The sequence below is a fragment of the Octopus bimaculoides genome, chromosome 2 (genome assembly GCF_046866305.1).
Source record: "Octopus bimaculoides isolate indiv1 chromosome 2, ASM4686630v1, whole genome shotgun sequence".
Taxonomy (NCBI): domain Eukaryota; kingdom Metazoa; phylum Mollusca; class Cephalopoda; order Octopoda; family Octopodidae; genus Octopus; species Octopus bimaculoides.
In genome coordinates, this window is record NC_142929.1 from 88834135 (window position 1) to 88859069 (window position 24935).

At 33.7% G+C, this 24935-nt stretch overlaps 1 protein-coding gene across 1 annotated transcript in view; it reads right to left on the bottom strand.

Annotated features, from left to right (window-relative positions):
- LOC106875755 (cytosolic 5'-nucleotidase 3) overlaps positions 1–24505 on the bottom strand; it is a 35576-nt gene extending 11071 nt beyond the window's left edge. Inside the window, exons 1-6 of the mRNA XM_089347145.1 lie at positions 24481–24505; positions 23277–23305; positions 15372–15419; positions 7882–7980; positions 4188–4257; positions 2403–2449 (exon numbers count right to left, since the gene is read on the bottom strand). Coding sequence (XP_089203271.1) covers positions 2403–2449; positions 4188–4257; positions 7882–7980; positions 15372–15419; positions 23277–23305; positions 24481–24490 — 303 coding nt within the window. The 5' untranslated portion in view covers positions 24491–24505. The remainder of the gene's footprint in view (positions 1–2402; positions 2450–4187; positions 4258–7881; positions 7981–15371; positions 15420–23276; positions 23306–24480) is intronic.
- Positions 24506–24935: the final 430 nt, after the last annotated feature.

The window sequence follows — 24935 nt, forward strand, 5'->3', positions numbered from 1 at the left end:
CAGGACTCTTCTGGAAATGTACTGGTTACTAGGGAAGGTACAGTGGGACACAGAACAACTCTAGTCTATCTTCCTATTCTGTCTCACTTTCCAAATAGCAACATATACATCAATGATATTACATGGGTGTAGATACATACATTTTACACATAGCTGAAGAAACATATATTACATGAGCAGAGATACACAAACACTACACATGGATATAGATAAATACATATTACTTGTTAGTGCAAGCATACTCGTGTCATTTATGATTACAGGTACACAGTTATCTATTGTAGGTGCGAATGTACACATATTTGCGAATGTAAATACACACATATAATTTTTAGGTTTAGATGCAGATGCAGAGTCAGATATCCCTTCTGTACTTTTGCAACTCTGCATAGCTGTTTGGACCCTTTCTGAGAAAACTTCATAGCTAGTGCACACTAATTGAAGTCATAAGTGAATGTCACTGAAACCTGCATACAGAACCATTGCTGAAGTAAATATATATTTACAGAACTTTTCTTCGGGATCAAAACCAAAGTAAATATCCAGAGATATGTTCAGCATGAAAACCGATCTAGTCAATTAAGAAGTTTTAATTAATCAAAATCACAGTGAAGTAAAGAGAAAGAATCATTAGCTCAACTCTTGTTGTGTTAATAAAATTAATTTCGAGTTGAATTACCGAAAATTTGTTGAGCTTCTGAAAGTCATTACATTTTTGTGCGTGTGCTAAATAACCATTAATCTTCACAAAGCCAAGGAAAACAACCCTAATTAAAATATCAGTGTTGCCTCCCCTTTTTTTAACTATGGCTGTAGCTGTCAATGGTTACAATTTCTTATTTCAGTACAAACTCTTTAACATTCATATTACTTGGTTAAATGTAATGCTTATTTATCCACATTGTTTTGAATAAATTATGTAGTATCTCTTAGTTTTGAGATTTCAATGATGTGATTGTTTACTTTTAGATTGATACTGTGCAGTGGGTATAAGAAGCTGAATCTGTCTGGTTTGAATATAAAACAGGTAGAATATTTGGGCTGGATACGTCCCATTTAAATGTTAAAGAGTTATATTAGTATATGTTATATATTGATTATATTGATCTTATCATAACAAATATATTTTATTTCATACATTCAATATTGAACTGGGATCTAACGACACCAATCAAGTTTTTTTTCAACCAATCTTGTTCTCTAAATCACTTTTCCCCAACTTAGTTGTTGGCCGTGTGGTAAGAAGCTTGCTTCCTAACCACATAGTTCTGGGTTCAGTCCCACTGCATGGCACCTTGGGCAAGTGTCTTCTACTATAGCCTTGGGCCAACCAAATTCTTTGAGTGGATTTGGTAGACAGAAACTGAAAAAAGCCTGTTGTATATACACACACACATATATGTGTGTATTTGTCCCCCCTCCCATCGCTTGACAACCGATGCTGGTGTGTTTATGTCCCCATAACTTAGCGGTTCAGCAAGATAGACCGATAGAAAAAGTACTAGGTTTGCAAAGAATAAGTCCTGGGTCGATTTCTTTGACTAAAAGCCCTTTAAGGTGGTGCTGCGGCATGGCTGCAGCTAAATGACTGAAACGAGTAAAAGAGAATATATACAAAGATAGATAACTCATCCCAGTAAGCATAAAATGTATATCCCTATTTTCTATTGTTAAAAATATCCCAAATTGCAACAGTTAGCAGTTAAGCTTGCATCCATGTTCAAGAAAGAAAATGAGTTGAGAATAAACTTATACATCGTAGGAGTTCAGTTTTCAAACATATGTCCTATCCTCATTTAGTTCTATTTTGTATATTAACAGAGATGTATACTTAGTGATGAACAAATAAACAAAATGAAATAAGAATCACAAAGGTCATCATTCTTATTTCATAAATTCAGATCTTACAGAGGTTCTTGAGCAAAATGCTTAACTATGCTTGCTTGTTTGCTTGAATGCTTTCCCCCACTATCACACACACACATACACACAAAAAAGAAAAGCCAAATATATTTTATAGCTGAATGATTAATGAAGAAAAAACATCCAGCTGAAAGCTTGACTATTCCATTTTTCAACATGGAGTTAATGCAGGAGCATCTAGAAGTTTGGTCAACTTGCTAGAAACAGAAAACCCTTGCAAGTCACACCCTATCATCTCGACAGAGAAAAAAAAAATAATAAACAGAGCTGCATTAGTTATACAAAAAAGATGAAATGATCACAGCTGGAACACCATTAATCATAGGTCTGTTTGCTCAAGACTGATCAGTTATTAAGCGACAACATAAACGACAATAGCAATACAAGCATGGAAAAATGGATGTTAAAACTGTTTATAACCAAAAAAAAAAAAAGGACCCCAAAAAAATCCCCATTTTTTTTCTATTTTTCTTTTTTACCTTTACACGGAAATCATCTGGCAGATATGAACTATTATCCAGGACACCTATGGAAAATAAGGGAATGAAAATAATCTGTTAAGTTTGTCAAAGAATTAGGGAATTCAAGTAAAAACTAAAAGCTTTTTCTGTGTCCCATAAAACCTTCAGTAATTTTGATACGGTTACATAGTTCCAGAGATTTTGCAAATATTTACTGCAGGATTAAGTTATTTTCCACTTCAGAATATTTTTGTTTTGGAAGGACATCAACAGAAAAGAGGAATCTATGCAGTTCTAGGACTCCAACACAAAGAAAAAACAAAAAAAAAACAAAGCAAACACAAATTGTAGTGAACTAATGCAAACAAAATAGAAATTTATTTGTAAAAATAAGGTGAGAAGTTTGTGTGTTGCAAAGAGAGGTGAGTAACAACATTCAAGTGCATCCCTTCATTGACATATATATAAATATATATATATATATAAATATATATATATATATAAAGATATTTCGTTTTGGGATTTGGTTTGCAAGATTTTTTATGTGAGTTCGTGTGTAGAAGGATATTTTGTTGTGTCTCAGGAGAGTCATTCTCTTTTAGTGCCTTATTATTTAACACACTCATTGGTAAAGTTTCTACTCATTTACTTATTTATTTTTCTAAAATGTTCGTTGCGTCTTGCAACCTTTTCTATAGTTGTTGAGTGATACAGTGAGGGCAAGAAAGGGGATTGGAAAACAATCATAATTTATGAGGAGGAAATGTGAGGAAGAAAAAGATGCAATTAGAAGAGGAGTTGTAGTTTGATTTATTAGGGTAGAGTGGGGGAAAGTGTTTTGTTACATGTGGGTGGAGCACAATTCTTCTAGCACTCAGTTTCATGGATGAGTCTTCCCTAGGACCTCACATCACCAAATGTCTGGGTCTACTGCCATTTCCTCTGTGAGCCCCAACATCCTAAGATCAGTCCTCACCACATACACACACACACATCATCATCATCATCATTTAATGTCCATTTTCCATTTTCCATGCTAGTATGGTTTAGATTGTTTGACAGGATCCAGCAAGCAGCAGGTCTATACTGAGCTCCAGTATCAGCTTTAGTATGGCTTCTATGGTTGAATTTCCTTCTTAATGCAAACTCCTTTTTACAGAGTGTACGGGGGTGCTTTTTTTCTTGCATTAGTGAAGTTGCTATGGAACTTGCAAGGCAATAAAAGAACAAGGAGAAAGGAAAAGAAAAAAACTCAACTACTAAATGTGTGGGGTGTTGGGGGGACTGGAGTAGGGGAAGTGGCTTTATACTAAATGTTGAAAGGCTAAGGTATGACAGAGGGACAAGCATAAGTATCTCTTACTACGGAAGGGATACATGACTACCACACATTATACAGAGGTAGGTGGAAGTAGTCTCTCTCTCATCGTCATCACCAACATTTAACATCTGTTTTCCTTCCTGGCATGGGTTAAATGGCTTGACAGAAACTGGCAAGGCCAGGGGTACCAAATTCCTTAGTCTGCTTTGACTTGGTTTCTGTGGTTGAATGCCCTTCATAATGCTGACCACTTCACAGAGTGTACCGGGTGCTTTTTATGTGGCACCAGCACCCACACCAATGCTTTTTACTTGGCACCTTGGTTTTAGGATCTCAATTCTGCTGTGGTGGGTGGGTCTTCTCAACATTGACAAAAACCAATTAGGATACGGATAAAAAAAGATCTTAAAACCTTCTTGATTCAATCATACACAGGTTATTAACAATTAATTCGTGAAAATAATGATAAGAATAATACTCACCATGACATGAGTCACATCGTTTGTTTTGATATGAATGCATGGTTAGTGTCTGGTCAAAATCTGTTACGATCTGTAAGAAACAAGAAAGTAAGTTACTGTGTTGAGGGCAAACAAAAGACACGAAGAGGAATAAATTATTTATGTAATTACGTATAATCAGTTTGTTTATAAACTTTGATTTAATCTTATAACAGATGTGATATAATATTTGAAGCTAATTTTCTCCAATAAATTTTATCTATAAGGCTTGGCTGTGTGGTTAAGAAGCTTGCTACTGAACCATGCAGTCTTGGATCCAGTTCCACCATGTGGTACATTGGGCACGTGTCTTCTACTATAGACCTAAACTGACCAAATGCTTATGAATGAATTTGGTAGACAAAAACTGAAAAAAAAAAAAATCTGTGTGTGTGTGTGTGTGCAGGCATGCGAGTGTGTGTTCGTGCGTGTGTGTGTTACAGACAAGAAACACTCAAAATGCTTCATCAAATTCAAGCACTCAGGGTTTCCTAGCTGAAATATTAAATCTATTTTGCTATTTTTCAGGCAGATAAATTCCAAAAGAGTTTAATAACTGTGTTTGATGTAATCAAGATGTAAAAGTGCATGTGTATTTTGAAAAAGATAGAGAGCAATGAAAGATATACAATTAATTGCACAGCAAATACAGGCAGTTTTTGATAAATATCAAAACTTTCATAAGTCAACACAAGAATGGGTTATAGACTGTTTGGTTGGTTTATCTTCAATTCCTGCTAAGATGTACTCTGTAAAATGTGAATATGATGAAAAAATCTCGCAGTTTTTCAAGGAAGCACACAGAACATCTCTGTAACCCATTAAAATAAGGCTTGGTCTTAGAAAGGATCTTCCATCTGATGTTGTAGTTGATGTTTGCATCCTCCTAAGTCTCCATATTGACACTGAAAGGGTTGTTCTATGTCTCTTCTTGGGGTGCCTAGGGGTAGAAAGTTAGTTGTTGTATCTAGATTTAATAACTCAACCTGGGAACCAGGGATATCTGAATTTCACTTTTTGTGTTTCTTATCTTTACTCTTCTGACTAAATGGTAAAAGAAAAAACCCTTTCCACTTCTATTTTCTTTCTTTTCTCTACAATCCTTTCATCTCTTTCCCTCACCCTCTTTTTCCTGTTGTATTCTTCCTTTTTTTCTGTCTCTGAATATCAATTCTTTTGGAAGCTTTGTAAATTTGCAATCAAATATCAAAGAAATGTCTAGGATCAAACACCTAGCTCAGAAGAGAGGAAGCTCTGAGTTATACACAACCACCTCTCTAGTCCTGGTGCTGTGAATTCTACCAGTTCTATGTCAACAAACCCTGGCAGAAGATGTGATTCATTCATCTGAGACACTTAAGTTGGTGACTAAAACCACCCAGGATATTATTACAAAGCCTGGAAAATAATCCTCAAGAAAGCAAACGGTGTATCCCAAAATGCAACAAAGCTTTCTGACTCCTTGCCAAGGCAGTCTGTGGAATCTTACCTACTGCTTCTCTACCAAGATGGCTCTTAAGTACTTTCACAGATAAAGCTAGTATTTTCTATCCATGTTAACTCAAAGTCCATACACATGAAATGCAAAGCCCTCCTAAACTATCTTCTGCATTTTATAGTTCTGACAAGCACATACATGCAACTCACAAATGTGAAACTTCTCTGTTCCTCAAGCACAAGGTGATAAGTTCTGATTGTATTCCTTCTGTTATCCTAAAACAGTGTGTCCCAGAGCTAATTTTAATCTTGACTAAACTCTTCAGTCTTTCTTTCTCTGCAAGAATCTATCTCAGTTTATAAAACCATGCTCAAGTGTGTTCTACTTTCAAGAAGGATAAATGCTCAGACCCGGCCAACTACTAACTTATTGCTCACTAAAATTCAACATCTCTAAGATGTCGATAATATTATAAACAATTAACTCCTTCATCAATTTGAGTTTCTCCTCCCCTCTCTCTTCTCAATGATCAGCATGGTTTCCACAGAGCCATATCTGCCAGAGACATGCTTTCTTATACCATACACTATTGGTCTCCTCTTTTGAGTACTTTGGCAAAAAGACTTGTTATCGCTGTTGATAACAGAAGAGTCATTGACGTTGCCTGATGAGAGAAAATTGTTTCTCATCTCATATCACACCACTTTGCAACTGTGGCTGATGTTGCATTCTACAATTTATACTCCATTAACTCTGGTATACTCCAATGTATACACATACACTTCTTCCTGTTCATTAATAACATGCTTGCTGTCACTTTATAAAGTGAAGGCATGTGGCAAATTTTTCAGGTTGCTGCACTCACAACCACAAGATCATGATTTCAATTCCTGAACCAGGTAGTGTGTTGTGTTCTTGAGCAAAGCACTTCGTTTCAAGTTGCTCCAGTCCACTCATTTGTAAATGTGTAACCCTGTGATGAACTGGCATCCTGTTCAGGGCTACTGTTGTGATTGTGGTCACTTATATGCATGGAAACCAAATAACCAGCCCTATAAGTCTTAGGGACTTGAGACAGTAATGTTTAAGGGTTGATGATGACGATGATGATGTTATTTCACATAGCATACATTTCTATGAAGAACACTACACTTCACTTCTTAACTTTACTCATACACATGAAACATCCACATTCAATCTAGAGATCTAATGCCAGAACTGTACTGCCTCCTTAAATAGAATTCTTGAAAACACCCTTCAATACACTGCAGCCTAGTTTCCTTTTGCACAAACACACCATCATTACACACATATCAATGAAACAAACTTGCAATATATTATCTCCATGAGTGAGCAACACACAAGCAAAACCACCAAGTCACTGTAAGTGTCACAATCATTTATGATTCCTCATGGGAAAACTCATACACGGAGGAGTGCCAAAACTGCAGATTGACCAAGTACTTTCAGCCTTAATTAGTTACTGGCCTCTGAAAGCTTGAGTAAGGGTCACAGTGGAGTACTGCTGGCATATTTGGAACAAACTGCATTTACACAAACAAATAATTTAGAACAAATCCATAAAGATGAAGGAATATGTGAAAATTTAAAATCCTTATCTCTCTTTTTTTTTTCACTTTATAGACTGGTCATCAGGCATCTTACATTAGCTTTGTTTCACAGACAGGCCTACACTTAAGTAGAAGTCTTTTAAGGAGATTTATGACTGACTGTGAGAGAGATTCCAGTATGTAGTTAATTTAAATTGTCTCCATGGAGAACAATATTATGAATGTTCCTTTTCATTTAGGTCCACTATTTCATCAACTGCAGGCAAGTTAATTGGGCAACCTAAGAATAATGTACTTCACAATACAAAAGTTGCTGTGTTAAACCTTTTGTAACCATATTTCTTTTGAAATACATTTCTGTTGATAATTTTAAAATAAAATAAGAATTCAGTAAAATGACATTGTCATTATTAAGCTGGGGTTTGAAATTTGGATGGAAGGTTTTAATTTAGATTACTTTAAACAGAAAGTTTGAATCATAAATACGAGGTGCCTCAGGTGAATTAGTACCAAAAGGCTTAAGATATTGACTAAAAGGGTTAAGATATTGGACTATTTACCCTGGGCTTATGCATAATCCAAGGGTAAATAGTCCAGTAATTTAGCCTTGGAACCCTTGTGCCTTATACAAAGATACATAAAGAGAAAGTGAGAATATCTGGTATACCTGCAACTTATCAGGTCCATCAGAGATGAATTTCTTTACGATCTGGTTGATTTTATCAACATTAGAAATACAAACATTTCCTGCTTTCAGTTCTGGGAGCTGAGGAATAGAAAGAAAAGAAAAGTATAACAAAACAGAGAAATATGCAATATTAAGAAAGGTACTGAATAATAAAATAGAATAATAGGAATTTTAAGAAATGAACCCCAAGTAAATTTGAAATCTCATCCCATGTTAGGTATGGCTGATGCTTTTTTGATGCCACTTTGTGCCAACGCTAGAAAAAAAAAATTAAATGCCAGAAACAATTATTATCTATATATTAATACGCTAAGGCCGAATGCATCATGCTGTCACATGGTTAGTTGAAGGAAGAGGTGAAAAGCAAGAGAAAAAGAGGGAGAGAGAAGAGTTAGTGATGTGAGTTAGGGGGGAAATAATAGTTATGTAGTTAAAAAGTAGGTTGATGGGAGAGGTATAGAAAAAGAGAGTTAGAAATACAATTTTTAGCAGAGTAGTGATACTCTAGTGGAAAGGCAGATAGAGAGAGAGTAGGTTGGCAGTTATATTGAGAGTGAGAGGCAGATAAAGAGAGAGAGAGAGAGAGTAGTGATACTATGCCAGCCAATGTAATATGCTGTCACATAGTGGAAGTGAGAGGTGAACAGAAAAAGAGAAATGATAATTAGTTGAAGTAAGAGGCAGAGAGAAAAAGAGAGAAAGAAATATAAAGCGTTTAGCAGAGGGAAATTTTAAACTTCATATATTATAGTGACTGACAAAACAAAAAATAACATTTTTCTACTATTCAGTCTTTTATATCTTCTATCTGTCAATCTATTTATCTATTCAAATAATCAAATGCATGTACAATTCGATGGTAGACAGAAAGCTTATAATAGATACAGATTTTTCAATGAAAGTGAAATAACTAAGCAAAATAAGTGGATGTTATTTTTTAAAAATCTGTTATTCAAACTTTGTATTGTCAGAGCAGAAAGAAACATTAACAGTGAGACAAGTAGATATGTAACAAACAACTGAAATGAAATGAAATGAAAATAATCTTGGTTGACAACAACTTAGATTGAGCTTTGTTACTGAAAACTAGAGTGGTGGTGGTGGTAGTGATAATGGTGATGATGATAGTGGAGGTGGCCGTAGTGAGTGGATGGTGAAAAGTGTAGTTTTTTTTTATTATTGAACTAAATTTTTTATATCACCCATCATCATCATCATCGTTTAACATCCGCTTTCCATGCTAGCATGGGTTGGATGATTTGACTGAGGACTGGTGAACCGGATGGCTGCACCAGGTTCCAATCTGATCTGGCAGAGTTTCTACAGCTGGAAACTGTAGAAACTGTATGGTTTCTAATAGAAACCATAACTACATTTCCATGTTTCAGGATGATTAGCCATATATCTATGCAGGGATATAAGTTAGTAAATATGATTATTACAAGCTCTTTTTTGCATGCATTACATTCTACATGCTTTCACAAGAATCAGTTATTGGGAAATGGTATCTTTTTATATAAAATGATACGAATTACAACACAAATATAAAAGCAAATATCATATAGATATATATATATATATATATATATATACACACACACACACACACACCAGAGTAAGCGCATAAATGCGAAACAAGGTGGGAAAAATAGTACTTGAATATCAGAGGTAGAGTAATATGCTTTATTAAAAAGCAGCAAAAATATCGCAAAAACTGTTACTCAGAGTTTCACGTTCCCATTTGTCGGACAGTTTTGTTTCTAAACAAAACTTTCCGACAAATGGGAACGTGAAACTATGAGTAACAGTTTTTGTGATATTTTTGCTGCTTTTTAATAATGTGTATATATATAAAGGAATAAAGATCCCCTTTGGTCATGGGATTGCACCTAGAAAGTCCCCCCCCCCCCCCAAGCACAAGTCTGGCAAGATTGTTTATGGAAGACCAGCAATTGCCTATGCATACCAGCCTCCCCTCTCCATGCCACGGGAAAGGCAAAGGCTGATAGAGCTTGGCACCAGTGACGTCGCAACTCATTTCTACAACTGAGTGAACTGGAGTAACGTGAAATAAAGTGTTTTGCTCAAGAACACAATGCACAGCCTAGTCCAGCAATTGAACTCACAGCCTCATGATTGTAAGCATGGTACTGTAACCACTGAGCCATGCAGCTTTACAAATACACACACATATGTGTATGTGTCAAGCTTATGATCATGAGGCCTTGAGTTCAATTCCTGGACTAGGCTGTGTGTTGTGTTCTTGAGCAACATGCTTTCACATTGCTCCACACACACACATGCACATCTATACTGTAAAAACCCATGTAGTTTATGCAGGTGATTTTTCAGGATAAAACTTGTTAAAAAAAGGCTTCTACTTATGCAAAATTCGCACCTAAAAGTTTTGAGAATGGCCAATATAGCCAGGGCAAAAAGGTTTTCAGTTTAGTTGTATTTAGCATTAATTTCACTTACTTCTGATTAGATTTTATTAAATTTTCACTAAATAAAAATAATTTCTGTTTAACAAGTATCACATTGAAAGCTATTAAATTACAAAGTGTTTGTGTTGTTTATAATAAACTTTATTTTACATTTCATGCCCACAAGAGATTATGTCCAATTTTTAGTATATTGCTGTATGTCTTCTCAAATCACAATCACAGGAAAAGATGTTGAGAATTACCAACAAAAGCAAAGGTGATGAATATGCACAGGTGTTTCAAATTAAGTTTAATTACCAATAAACATCAGCTTGGATGACACTTTACTCAACTGATAGAGGAAGGTGACAGATCAAGCTGAATATGTAAACAGAATTCTTTTCTGCCTATTCTTTTCGGAACCTTTGATATGGAGTATTGAAATTTTAATCCCTTTCACACTTATAAAATGTCAAGCGAACTTAAAGATATGTCATTACCATCATTGTCAGTTGGGTAGAACTTATGAATCATTTACTGCAAAGGAGAAATTAAATATGTGCTCCATTGCAATAGGTAGAAATTCCAAGCAATGTAAAATATGGCCCAGACTGTGTTTACCAGCATGAATGTCAGACTTCAAAAACTAGTTAACCATTTAGTGGTTTTAGTAAATTCATACAGAAAAAGTAAGCATTATACCGTCCAGCATAAATAAAAGTCAACTTTATTATGTGTATTTAAGCCATTATTTTTTCTGTAAAAACTTATTCTGACATTAAATGAATCAGAATAGGTTTGAATGTTTACGTTTTATATGTCTTTCTTCAACAAAGAAAATTTCAAAACAAATTCTGGAAACAATCTACTGATGTAATTTACACACCCACTAAAGTTTATTTTTACTTTTGCGAAAAAAGTGTGTAAATTACATGGGTTTTTACGGTATACATATATTTGTATATTTGAACAGTTTTACACCAGTTTTTCCATGTTAGCATGGATTAAATGAAATTTGCCAAGGCTGATTATCTATATCTCTATGTTCTTCTTGAAACCTACCCATAACCTGTTTTCGAAGGAAATATTTTGTATAGGCTACTGGTCCTCATACAATGAAAGCTGAAACTATCCAACTTTTACTTGCTGGACAATGTAAACAAAGTCACTGATTTTTCCCTTAGTGTAGAGAAAGACAAGTGGAATTACATTCATCAGTGCATGCACACGAACACACACACATACAAACATGGCACATACATGTTAATAAAGTTTTGAATTCAACATAGACAAAGCTAATTTAATGTGAAAGAAAAAATGAAGGGAAGTTGAGATTAAAACCAACGTTTTTTTTAGTAAAAGTACCCTGTTACATTGGCTAATTATGTTATCAGTAGCCTTTAAAACTATTAAGACAACGTGTGATAATTTGTGCTTGAAAATATGAGGGAATACAGTAAAGCCTTTATGCAACACACAATAGACAGAGTGTATGAATGACTAAACATTATACAAAAATATGTTTAAATGAAATGTATTGTAGGACAACTAATGTTTGAACTGCAATTTACATGTTTACATGGTGTGGTTAGAAAGTAAATATGAAAAGGACATTTAGTCCTGTTGAAAAAGAAGCCTGAAATTATAGTTTCAAAATAACCAGAGAAGTGCAAAGAAGATTATATAACAATATATAAGGAAAATTACATTAGATAACAATCTAGAATGAGGCCAGATGTAGCTTTACACAGGTATTTTTAGATATATAGCACGTTCGATGACAAGCTAAGTAATTATCTCCTTACACTCATTGCTAAGATATGAATGATTTTTCTTGGTTACTGACACTCTAATAGTGTGCCTAAGAGAGTATGCATAGTTCTGAGTGCAACATTGCTGAATGAGACCCAATCAGTTCTTAAACCCATATTTTAGAGTGAGGCCTAATATGTATTCTTATGTATTAAGGTCTTTATTTTAATTTTTTTTCCCATTGAACCTCTCTCTACCACCTTCAAATAAATTCTTACACAGAGTAAGATAGTCTAAAACAAAAGAAAAGATCATTTCTATAATTTGATCTAATGATGAAAATTTATAATTACTGAAGTAATTACAGCACAGAAGACATAGCCATTCAAAAACTCACAAAGGTTATTAACTTCACTCAAACATTTGTTATTTGTTATCAAAATGTTCATCGCACTAATTGGAACCTGGTCACTGACACAATTCCATTGTAGTAGAATTATGTCAGTGATCAGGTCACAGTTAGTGTGACAAAAATTTCAACACCAAATAATAAATGTTTATGTGAAGTTAACAGTTTTATTTGTGTTTTTGAATGGCTAGTATCTTCTATACTGCAACTGTTTTAGTTTCAACACAAGTTCTTAGACCAAATCACTTGCCAGACAAGTACAATTCTGAAATTAACGCTGAATCTATCTATAAATATAAGTGTTTGATTAGTAATGCATCTGAGGTGTCTTACACACAATTCTGTTATTTTTCTATTCAGATTATACTGATCTCTCCACTATTTTCTAACCCACCACCGATAGGAGTAGTCTATGTACCAGCTTTAAACTTTATTGCCTCCATGACAAGAGACCATTTCTAATGGAGACATAACAGATCTAGTCTTCTTTAACACCACAAACACACAATCACTGCACATATCAAAGAAGCAACCTGTAACCTCACCTTCCCTATCTGGTCTTGGATAACATAAAATTAAAAAAACCTTCTAAGTCATTACAAGCATTAGGCATTGTAATCACTGAAGATCTGTCATGGCAATCTCATTCACTGAAGATCTCTCATGGCAATCTCATTCACTGAAGATCTCTCATGGCAATCTCATTCACTGAAGATCTCTCATGGCAATCTCATTCACAAACAAGTAAAATCTTCATCCAAAAGATTACCCTTCCTCTTCAGAGCCAGAAAATTCCTCAACTCTGAGCAGTTGCTGATTCTCTTCAAAGCTCAAACAAGATCCATAATTGATTACACTTAGACACATAAACATCCTAGACCATATCCAGCTGATTGTCCAACTTGTAGCTCACAGATGCATTGTATCCTCAGCCTTTTTTTTTTTATACCATTGTCACAATAGTTTCCGTTTTTCAGAATTAGTACTTACATTCTCAACCCCACTTGACATACCCATCCCTTATTTTTTCTTGCCCATTTTGTATCTTTTCATCTAGGTTCTACAGTAACTTTTATATCCAGTCCTTCTTCCCCAGAATGTCAAGCCTCTGGAACTGCTTCCTACCAATGTTGACTTTTAGCTGAATATCAACTACATTGATGTCAGGAATTGTGTCAATGACCTGTACAGGTCATAGACACAGTTCTTTTTCTCCAGACTAAAACCATAAAGAAAAAAATACTGCTTTATACATCATTCACATCATATCTACAATTCTTAAATACTGAACAAGAAAGCTTTTCTGTGAATGCTGGTCTCCGGACATTACATACACAATGCCCATGTTATGAATTATATAATGCACACCCAATTGTTTATTTTAACCTAGTAAATTCAGCATGGTGTAGTTAAGGGGAACACCCTGATTTCCATAAAACAAGTGGAACAAAGAAAATCATGACTGATGACATTTAATATATATTAGGTTGTCTGGAAAGTTCTGAGTGCTTTTAAGCTAAATCTTTTAATGCTTCATTAAACACACCTGAAACGTAATACAGTTAAAACTTTGGCATTGCTTGAAGTGGCTGTGCATCTCTTCTTTATTCCTGACTAAAAATAGATTTATCTTTCATTCCAGTCACCCTTTATTGACATTTGAAATGGATAACCAAAAATTTTATATTTGCATTGTAATGCTTTTTTTTTTTTTAAAAAAGAAAATGTTGCAAAGACTTGCAAAACCATTTGTGAAGTTTATGGTGATGATGTTGTAGGTGAATTAACTGTTTGAAGGTGGTTTGCAAAATTTAAAAATGGAGAGTTTAGCTTCGAAGATGACAGTCACGGTAGAAGACCTTCAAAATTGGATGAAGATGTTTCGAAGGCAAAAACGGAACAAAATTCAAATATCACAACTAGAGAACATGCAGAGCAGTTGCAAGTTTCTAAAAGTATGGCTCATGAACATCTAGTGAAGCTAGGATACATTTCTCACAAACTCTCAGAAAAGAATTGCTTGGACTAGTGTTCTGCTTGTGATATGGTTTTGAAATGGAATGAGAACATGCATTTTTTTAAACAGCTTGTAACTGGAAACAAAAAATTGATTGTTGTATGAAAACATATTGTGAAAAAGATTTTGGAGTTTGCACAAGGATCCCCCAAAACAGCAACCAAAGATGAACATCCATGCTAAAAAAGTTATGCTTTGTGTTTGATGGGATCATAAAGGCATTATTTATTATGAGCTTCTCCCACAAAATCAGACCATTAATTCTGAAGTATACTGTCATCAGCTGGCTAATTTGAACCAAAAAAACATCAAAGAATTAAGGTTGGAGACTGCTAACAAGAAAGGGGTAGTGTTCCAACAAGACAATGCCTGACCACGTGTCTTTGGCTATCCAAACAAAATTACATGAACTTAGTTGGGAGCTCTTACTACATCCACCATATTCTCCTGATATTGCATCATCCAACTACCACTTGTTTTAGTCTACAGAACTCATTGCAAAGAAAAACATTTAACGATTTAGATGGAGTCAAAATGCATCTAGATAATTTTTTTCTCTTCAAAACCAGTCAAATTTTATGCTGATGAAATATTTAAATTGCCTGATTGATAGGCAAAAGTCATTAATAATAATGGAAATTATTTCACTGAATAAAATTTATTGAAAGGTCAATTATTCATATCCGTTTTGCATATTAAAAAAATGCTCAGAACTTTCTGGATAACCTAATAGAAAGCAATTTTTCTTTACACAGGCAAGCAGTGATAACATGTGCATGCAAATGAAACAAAAGAAAATAAAAAAGGAAACCTAGATTTCCTTCTGATAACGAAGTGGTTAGAGGCAGAGATTCAAAGTACATACCCGATGGAAACTTAAATAGCGGACATAATGTTTCCAAAAATAGTTTATCTGAAAACAAAAGAGATATTTCTAATATCTATTTAATACAAGCATTAAACAGCATTCTAACATTCCAGATTCTAAACAGCTTTAATCAATCTAGATTGTCCCTATTCACTTTACAGTAGAAAAAGAGAAAGGAGTTATGCTACACCTGCCACAACCAAAGGCATTAGTAAAGTAAGTAAAAAGAAACAGTCACAACTAGAAACTGAAACAAGGTCATCAACTTAGCATGTTCAAATATTGATGGTCAATTATAGAAACCTAGAGGTTTTTCTGAGTATTGATTTAGAATTAAAGTGAACCTTTAAATGGCAATCTAAGCAAATCAGTATGAAAATGTAAAAGATCTTGTGTTTGAAAGGTGACAGCCAAAGTTGTCCCCAGAAGAATTTGAGCCTAGAATGTAGAGCTAAAAAACAAATATGTTAAGACATTTAGTCCACCTACCCTCTACCCTACTATAAAACTTATTAACTCTGGACATCACATTACCACTGAATGAGAATCATTACTTAATGAATAAATCTATTTTTGTATCTATGTAATTGTTCTTGCACAAATATTTGTACTCTTAATATAATTCTCAAGCAGAATCAGCATGTCCACAGTGTGTGATAAGGCTAACTTTTTGAATTACATGTACAATCAACTTATTAGGTTTCTATACAGTTTCTGTCTACCCAATTTCATTCACAAGATAAGAGTCAACTGGAGGCTATAGAAAAGACATTTTCCCAAGATGTAGTGGGATCAAACCCAGGACCTCATAGTTGTAAGAATTTCTTATCCATTTGGCCACACTACACCTACACTCCAGATCACATTAAAGCAATGTTAAAGCCAAAGTTATTTATTGTCTTATTTCCAAAACCTTATAAACTCCCCACACGCAGTATGCTTAAAGATGTGTTTTCATTACATGATAATCTTAAGCAAATCAATATTCAACTGTAAAGTAACAATGAATTTTCAATATGCTCATGGGCAGAGTTAGCAGAGAAATCTTGGTTTTTCATTGAACTGCATTATCTCTGCTTCCCAATGCTTTCATATTTCAAGAGCAAAATAACTCAGTATATTGAAAGAATGTTCTCATAAAAAGATCTCAGATTTAATTTGTATTCAGTACAGCTGTTTATTTTTATGTAACACTTCAGATGAGGAGATGAGCAATTAGTATTTAGGGCCCTGAGGAGAACTAGAACTAAACAATATAATCCTTTCTCTTACAATAGACTGACCTTACTGTATCAGGCACTCTTTATTGCTTTGCTCCATAATTTCAGGGAGTTTCTAGAGAAACTAAATTTACATACAACATTGCAGTTGAGAGGATGTTGTTGTTTAGCCCCAGGCTAGTCTTAAGTAGATCTATGATCATAGGTGCTCCAAATGATGTCATCTTTTCTTTTTCTAACATAATGTATCTAAAGCTGTATCTTTCAATGTGTCCTCTCCTTTTAAGGGTGGCAGGGTGTGATTAGAAGGAAATTTGGTTGTTATTTCTAAAAAGTCAAACAACTATGCAGGGAAACAACATTTGATAAAAAATTTTCTAGAAATATATAACCAGGTTATCTAGTGGAATATTTCTAAATTCTCCAGGTTATGGGACATCATCATCATCATCATCATCATCATCATCATGACAAAAATAATAATGATATACTAACAGCTTTATCATTTCCTCTTCTGATGACTCCATATGCTTTTCTTTGCTTGGTTAGGTTGGACAGCACTGCAAATGATGTGGAAATAATTACCTTCTATTTTGATATAGAAACTAAGATACTAAGAATAAACTCCCCCAATAGTGATTTTATAATTTTGTCGGCACCTTTTGAACTCCTGAACAGCAGGATGTTAAACAACCAACTGACAAACTATGTTTGAAGTTTCAGAAAGCACAGTTATATTTTTAGCAGCAACTTTTATCATCACATGCAAAATGTTGATGATCAAAAATAGAAACCTAATGGTTTTTCTTGTTTTAAATATAGAATCAGTGCTGGGAAAAGAAACAATTCATGAGAACCCTAGCTATGCTTTACTACAACAAAGTTAAGAGCATACTAGTTTCAGAGACTTCTATGGATTCATTACAATATATATATATATATATATATATATATATATATATAAATATATCATCATAATCATCTTTATTTTGAACATGTCTTGTTATAAAGTAACTGTTGCCTTATTTATAACTTATTTATAACTTTGAGAAGAATTTAATATACTGCTTGAGAGGAGTTTTATATACTACATAGTAAGAAAACACAAAGACATGTATATGTACACTTACGTTCACAAAGAAGCAGCTTAAACAGATTAGAGAAACAAGTATTCTTGTGGTAAATCATACTTTTAATGTCTAATAATTACTGAGAATTATTTCTATCATCAATACACACACACATATGTATGTATGTAAGTATGTATGTATATATGTATGTATGTATGCATGCAAGTATGCATGTATGTATGTATGTATGTATGTATGTATGTATGTATGTATGTATGTATCTATTTATCTGTCTATATCTATATATCTATATATATGAACAATTCATTGTAGTTATGATATACTGACAATAAATAACATTGTAGAAGCACGATTTTAAGAATGTTATGTACACACATAGATACCTAATAACTATCAGACATGCACAGATACAGAAGATAACTAATAACAAGATAAAAATTTTGATAAAATGAAGAAATATCTCACCTTCATTTGCATTCTATTTGGGCACTTATAACTATTATAGCTAAAATTAAAATGGAAAAAAAAAAAGAGCTAAAATAATAGGGCTCCTATCAAAAGAATAAAATAAACTAAATTTTACTCTCCATCAACGAATATATTCCAAACTGTTGATTTGACCATTTTCTTTGTTCTTTCTCTTTTCTTATCACTGTTGTTGCCTACAAGAAGAACAGATTCTCACAGTAGAGACCTTGTCAACACTTCTCTAGCTAACAGTAAAAACAAAACGGTACTGTGATACAACTAACATGAAGACTAGTTTTAAGAGACAACAGCAATACTGAAGTTCATGGGGGGAAACAAAACAAAACAAAATGTAAGCAGTTCTAAGAATATTACTAATAAAATAACTAAATTAACAGTAACATGTAAAGGAAGAGGTATCTAGTGTCAATTTACTCATAAACTAAAGAAGCAACAGATATTTTACTAGAGAGAGGGGGAGAAGGAAGGAGAGAGAAAAGCAAGAGAGAGAGAGAGAAGAAAGAAAGAATGAATTATAAGCAGAACAATCACTGCCACAACAGCAACAACAACATGATCAAAACTTCATGACAAGTAAGAAGACCATTGCCAATAGAAATTTGAAGGTAGATAAATGTTAGTGCTAGCAGGAAAATAACACCTGGATTATTATTGTTGTATAGAGATCTTGTATACAGCTGCTGAGAAGGAACAACAAGAATAAATGAACAAAAATAACAATAAAATAAACAAGTATTGAATCTGAAAGAAATTTTTTTTCCCATTCTAAATGAATTTCATTAACAAGATGAGTGAAAATTGAAAATGTAAGTGCTATTAATAAAGAATATTTAGCTTGATCTACCTGTAAGACAGCCAATTTTAAGCTGGTTTAAAACTATTGATTTTTTTTCTTTTATAAAAGTTAGTCAGTGAAAATGAGAAGGTGCCCATAACTTTTTTAACCTTTGGCATTTAAACTGACCATATCTGACCCAAATATTTTATCTGTTTTTCATTCAAACTGGCCAGATCTGGCCTCTTACACCTATACTTCAATGTCATTTTAAAAGTAAACAATCACACCATCAAAATCATGAAGCTAAGAGATAATGCATGATAAATTCAAAACAATGTGAATAAATAAGTATTACATTTGATAGAGTAATCTCAATGTTAAAGGGTTAAGAACTCTTAGACTAAATTAATTGATGCAGCTAATGCCTTTCTTGAATATTTAAAGAAAGATAATGTAAGCAGGAAGGAACAAGAAATCTGATCTAAATGATGTAACAGTGATGGACTCTACAAAATGTATCTAATGACCTGGTGGTAGCATTAAATCAACCAACATATTAGGACTACTACTAAACCGATAGGTAGGTTGAGAGAGTCAGGTGCCACCTCTCACTTTATAGCATGATAAACAACCAAAATTTTTTTTAATATAATGAACTGTAATTCAAGTTAAAAGGAAGTTAAAGGAGGAAATTAATAGATATTATCGCCTGGAATTGGATTTTGTCAAGCCATCCAACCCATGCCAAAAAGCAATGTGGAACATTTTATGATGATGGTGATTTCTAGTAACCTACCTGGTATTTGAACTTTGAGATAGAATAGCTATTAGATATATATATAGACATATAGTGTTGACTTTGATTAAGATAGAAAAGATGGAAAACTCAAGGTGGGGTTGTATTAAAAATAATATTATCTCTTTAGTTAAGGTGGTGGGCTGGCAGAATCATTAGCACACCCGGCAAGATGCTTAGTGGCATTTTGTCTGTCTCAGCATTCTGAGTTCAAATTTGACCAAAGTTGACCTAGCCTTTCATCCTTTAAGGGTCAATAATATAAATACCAATTCAACTTGGCCCCTCTCCCAAAACTGCTGGCCTTGTGCCAAAGTTTGAAATCAATATTTTCTCAGCATCTATAACTTGTTGGACATAGCTTTATGATTGCTAGAGGTTGCTGAAGGAGACTGTGACCATGAATTGTGAACCTTAAACATTTAGGCAGTATTTTACCAATACCGGAAGGTGGCGAACTAGCAGAAACGTTAGCACGCTGGGTGAAATGCTTAGCGGTATTTTGTCTGTCTTTACATTCTGAGTTCAAATTTTGCTGAGGTTGACTTTGCTTTTCATCCTTTCGGGGTCGATAAATTAAATACCAGCCAATATCACCTGACTGGCCTTCGTGCGGGTGACACGTAAAAGCACCTACTACACTCTCGGAGTGGTTGGTGTTAGGAAGGGCATCCAGCTGTAGAAACTGTCAAATCAGATTGGAGCCCGGTGCAACCTTCGGGCTCCACGAGTCCTCAGTCAAATCGCACAACCCATGCTAGCATGGAAAGCGGACGTTAAACGATGATGATGATGATGATGTGTACTGGGGTTGATCTAATCGACTGGTCCCCATCCCAAAATTTTTGGGCCTTGTGCCTAGAGTACAAAAGAATACTGGAATGCCACATAATTTATAGAGAGCTTTCATTACTTTGTAAATTTAAGGCAGCGAGCTGGTAGAATTGTTACTATGGTGGACAAAATGTTTAGCAGCCATTTCTTTTGGTTCTTTAGATTCTGAATTTAAGTGCTACTAAGGTTGATTTAGCCTATAATCTTTTTGAGGTCTATAAAATAAAGTACCATTAAAGTACACTAAAATTGTTGGCCTTGTGCTACCATAATTTGAAATAATTATTTAGTAAATTTCTGTTGTGGTTAGCAGTAGGAGGACAGAGGCCTTGGCAAAGATGTTTTAGTATAAATATATATATATAACAAGTTTAATATATTACTTGTGAATTATTGCTTTACTCATGCTAGCAAGATACGTGGTACAAATGAGTGTTTTAATGTCTACATGTATAAAGTGAAAAGTTTAGGGAAGGAAGTAAACAAATATTAATAAATGAAAGAGCAATAGAATAAGGTTAAAACAAATCCCACAGGATCCAACAATTACTACTGAAACACTTTAGATTCAGACTCACACACAGACAGAGAAACCCCTAAACATATTTCTTACTGAAGTGTTATAGAGATATGGGTATATTTTATAATAATAAAATTCAGATAATTTTTATTGCTTTTTAATTACAATTTTCAAAATGTAATTTAAATGACTTGCGCATGAAAGATAAAAGACTTATGCTAAATTGTAAAATTATAATATAGATGACAAATGCATGTTCCAATAACTTTAAAATATTTTCAATATCTTATCTCTGTTGCTTTCTCTGTATGTGTATATATGTTTATGTGAATAAGTGTGTGTGTGTGTGCATATTTGTGCATGAATATTCTAACAAATACAAAAAGTATTAAGCACCAGAAAAAATTGAATGGAGCACAACTAGTGTGTTGTTAATCAGCACAACAACTAGTGTGTATTGAACATGACTTCATATTCAATACTTCAACTCTTACTAAAGTTATTGTGTTGTAACCTTCAGGCATCTAACATTGCTTAACTATGAACCAAAAGAAATGAAAATTCAATTTTTACTTCACAGCTGAAATATTTGCAATAGGAAACACTATATAATGCAAACAGAAAAACAAATGCTTCCTGGGAAATACGAAAAAAAAAAAAAAAAGGAAGTAAAACAGAGAATATATAGATGATACAACTTTGGTTCATTAATTTAGTTGCTCTAGGAAAATCTCCCTTTTGCACATATAACATAAAAATTGCTGAATCTGAAAACAAGTGTGGCAAATATTTCCACAGAAAAAACACCCTAACCAACTAAACAGAAAAAATACAAGAATCAATATAACTATATCATTTTCTGTGTAATTATCAATCATACATATGTGTAGATATGTATGGCTATACTAAAGGCAGTCTTTCTCTCATTACTTTTCATACCTATTCCCTTTCTCTTAACACCTCTTTTATCCATGAATAAATTATAAATTGACTTCCTTCTTCTCAGTGATACTGCACTCATTCACTAAACCATTCTTATTTGTATTTTTCTTCATAAATTTATGTTGATTACCCATTCCTTACTCTCATATAATATAGTGCTTCTTACATGTGCAGTATAATTTTCCCCCTTTACTGTTAGCAATACCCTACTTATTATGGCATCATTCAGTTTCAAGAAAATATCTGCCATGCACTTCTCTCTCTTGCCATCATCACCTACTCCAAACTATTTTTCTCCATTTAACATCTAGATAACAAATGTTTTCACAGCTTCTAATCATCATGCTATTTTCAAGATCCAGTGCAACATTTCTCCATTTACAGCTTCTTCCAGACACACCTTACATTTAAGTACAGCTGCCACATTAGGTAATAACATGATTAATAAATTAATTTCACAGTCTCTTTTGTGCAGTGGTATCACTGCCATTTGGTTAAAATACCTGGTAGTAAAGATCTGGCAAGTAAGAGAGCGTATGGCTTATTTTCGTATATAAATGTTTTTAGCCTTAGTATAAAATAATTTTGGAGTTATAATCCCAAGAGAGGATACAGGTTTAATCTAGTAAAGTCAGTCTAAGGGTATATTCCTGTTTCTGATTGCTGCATGAGAAACAAGTTGCCAAACCTGTATGTTGTGGTTGCTGTTTAGGCCTAGGTCAGCTCTGTCCTGTCACCTTTTTTTTTATTCAGGTACTGTACATCTTGAAGCATTTTAAAGTCTTATGCACCTTGAATATATTATCTAATGGACCTGTCCTTTTATTTTAGATGGTAGTGTATCATTTGGTGGAGATTTGGTTGCTATTTCTAAAAGGCAGAATGATGTCATATACATAATCTTCTGTGTTGGTTATTCATAACTGTATATATTTCCCAGGGGTCATAACTCTCAGCGAACATTTAAAAGCTAAATATATTTTGCTTTTCTTTTTCTAACAGTGGAAATAGCTTCTTTCAAATACAATAAAGAATAATTGTTAAAATTCTGTTAATCAGCTGAATATTATAACATTTTAAATCTGCGTATAGTATTATAGGATTGTATAAATAGTTATCACTGAAAGTAAGTAGTGAAGGAAATTGCAATGATTTGGATGAAAAAGGAATATGAGTGCTTTTAATGAAAGCTATGGGTCAACTGGTGTGGAAGCAAAGTGTATGTTTCTTACCAGATTGATTCTTGGGAAAACATTATTATCTAAGAGAATAAAAAGCAGTCAATATAAATGTTGGAACAAAAGTAATATCAAAGACAGGTTTGCTGCAAATTATAGAAATGATGTTGGCTTAAAAATTATAGAAAACTTATCTTGTTTGCTATCCCACTTTCTACGTTTGGATCCTGTTCAAAAAGGAATTCTATCATAAAGTTTGCCCGTTCCATGTTCATTTCTGTACAAACTGCAAATTCATGCAGGCAGAAATTTAATCTTATCTTTTGCTTGTTTCAGTCATACTTGATAGATTTTAGTTGCACAAATCAATACCAATATTTATTTCTTAAGTCTGGTACATATTCTATTATTCTTTATTCCCGAACTGCTAAATTATGGCAATGCAAACAAACTAACAATGGTTGTCAAACAGTGGATGGGTGGGGGTTTGGACAAAAACACACATATATATATACAACTGACTTCCACATAGTTTCCATCTATCAAAACTACTCCCAAGACCCTGGTTGGCCAAGACTATAGCAGAAAACACTTTCTTATGGTGCTGTGCAGTGGAACTGAACCTAAAGCTACATGGTTTCAAAGCGAGCTTCTTAACCACACAAACAAATAAAAGATAGCATGAAATGTGATCTTTTTTATTTTTGAAATGCTGAAGTATCTTATTTAAATTGTTTTTTTAAACATCCACATTTTGACAACATTGTGTCAGTTACTTTACGGTTGCCAGCATGACAGTTTTGATTTAGTAAGTGGTTAATTTAGTTTGTACTGATAGGCTGAATTGTAGCCACGAACAGTGTAGCTTTGGCCTTTAGTCTGATATTGCGTTCAAGGTTAAACTGACAATGCCACCATACAAACAATATATTGTTGTTAACAATGTACTGAGTGATCTTCAGTGACACAATAACAATGGTAATTATATCAGGCCATCTTAAAACTGAGCAGAATTGTTATTACCCAAGAGAATGCAATTTTTGGCTTCTGGCCCACTTCATAGAGTGCTCTGAATCAGATGTACATCACAGAATCAACCAATGTAATGAAACATTTAATTAGCATTTTTAGTTGTAGCCAAGCTGTTTCATATTCAAGGGCTTGTGGTCCCTAATTTAAGAAGGTAATTTATCACATATATATTGAACAGTTTATATATATACATATGTAGCATCATTACTATCATCATTTTACATACCTTTTTCCATGGTTGTATGAGTTAGATAGATTTCTTTTAGCACAGCATTTCACTACATGTGATCCCTTGTCTTCTACTTTGTGAGGTACTGCATTCTTGGATCAGCCTCTACCACATATTCCTTTTCTGCAGGTGCCTTCCACATGAATTACTTAACAGTTCTTTTATCTGACTGTTATGTTCTGTATACAGCCTCTATTCTTGCACACTACATTAGATATCATTCATCACATATGTAATTCTTCTCTCAGCTTCTTTATGTTTAATCATTCGCACACACACAAATGTCTTTTCTGCCCTCAGACATTCTCTGTATTCAATGTCCATAATTTGCTACTACACAATATTGCACTTCATATACAAGCATCATACCATCTCTCTTTCACTTAAGGAGAAAATTCTTTTGTAATCAGCTGATATAAAATCACAACTATTTTAACTTCATTCTTTTTGAA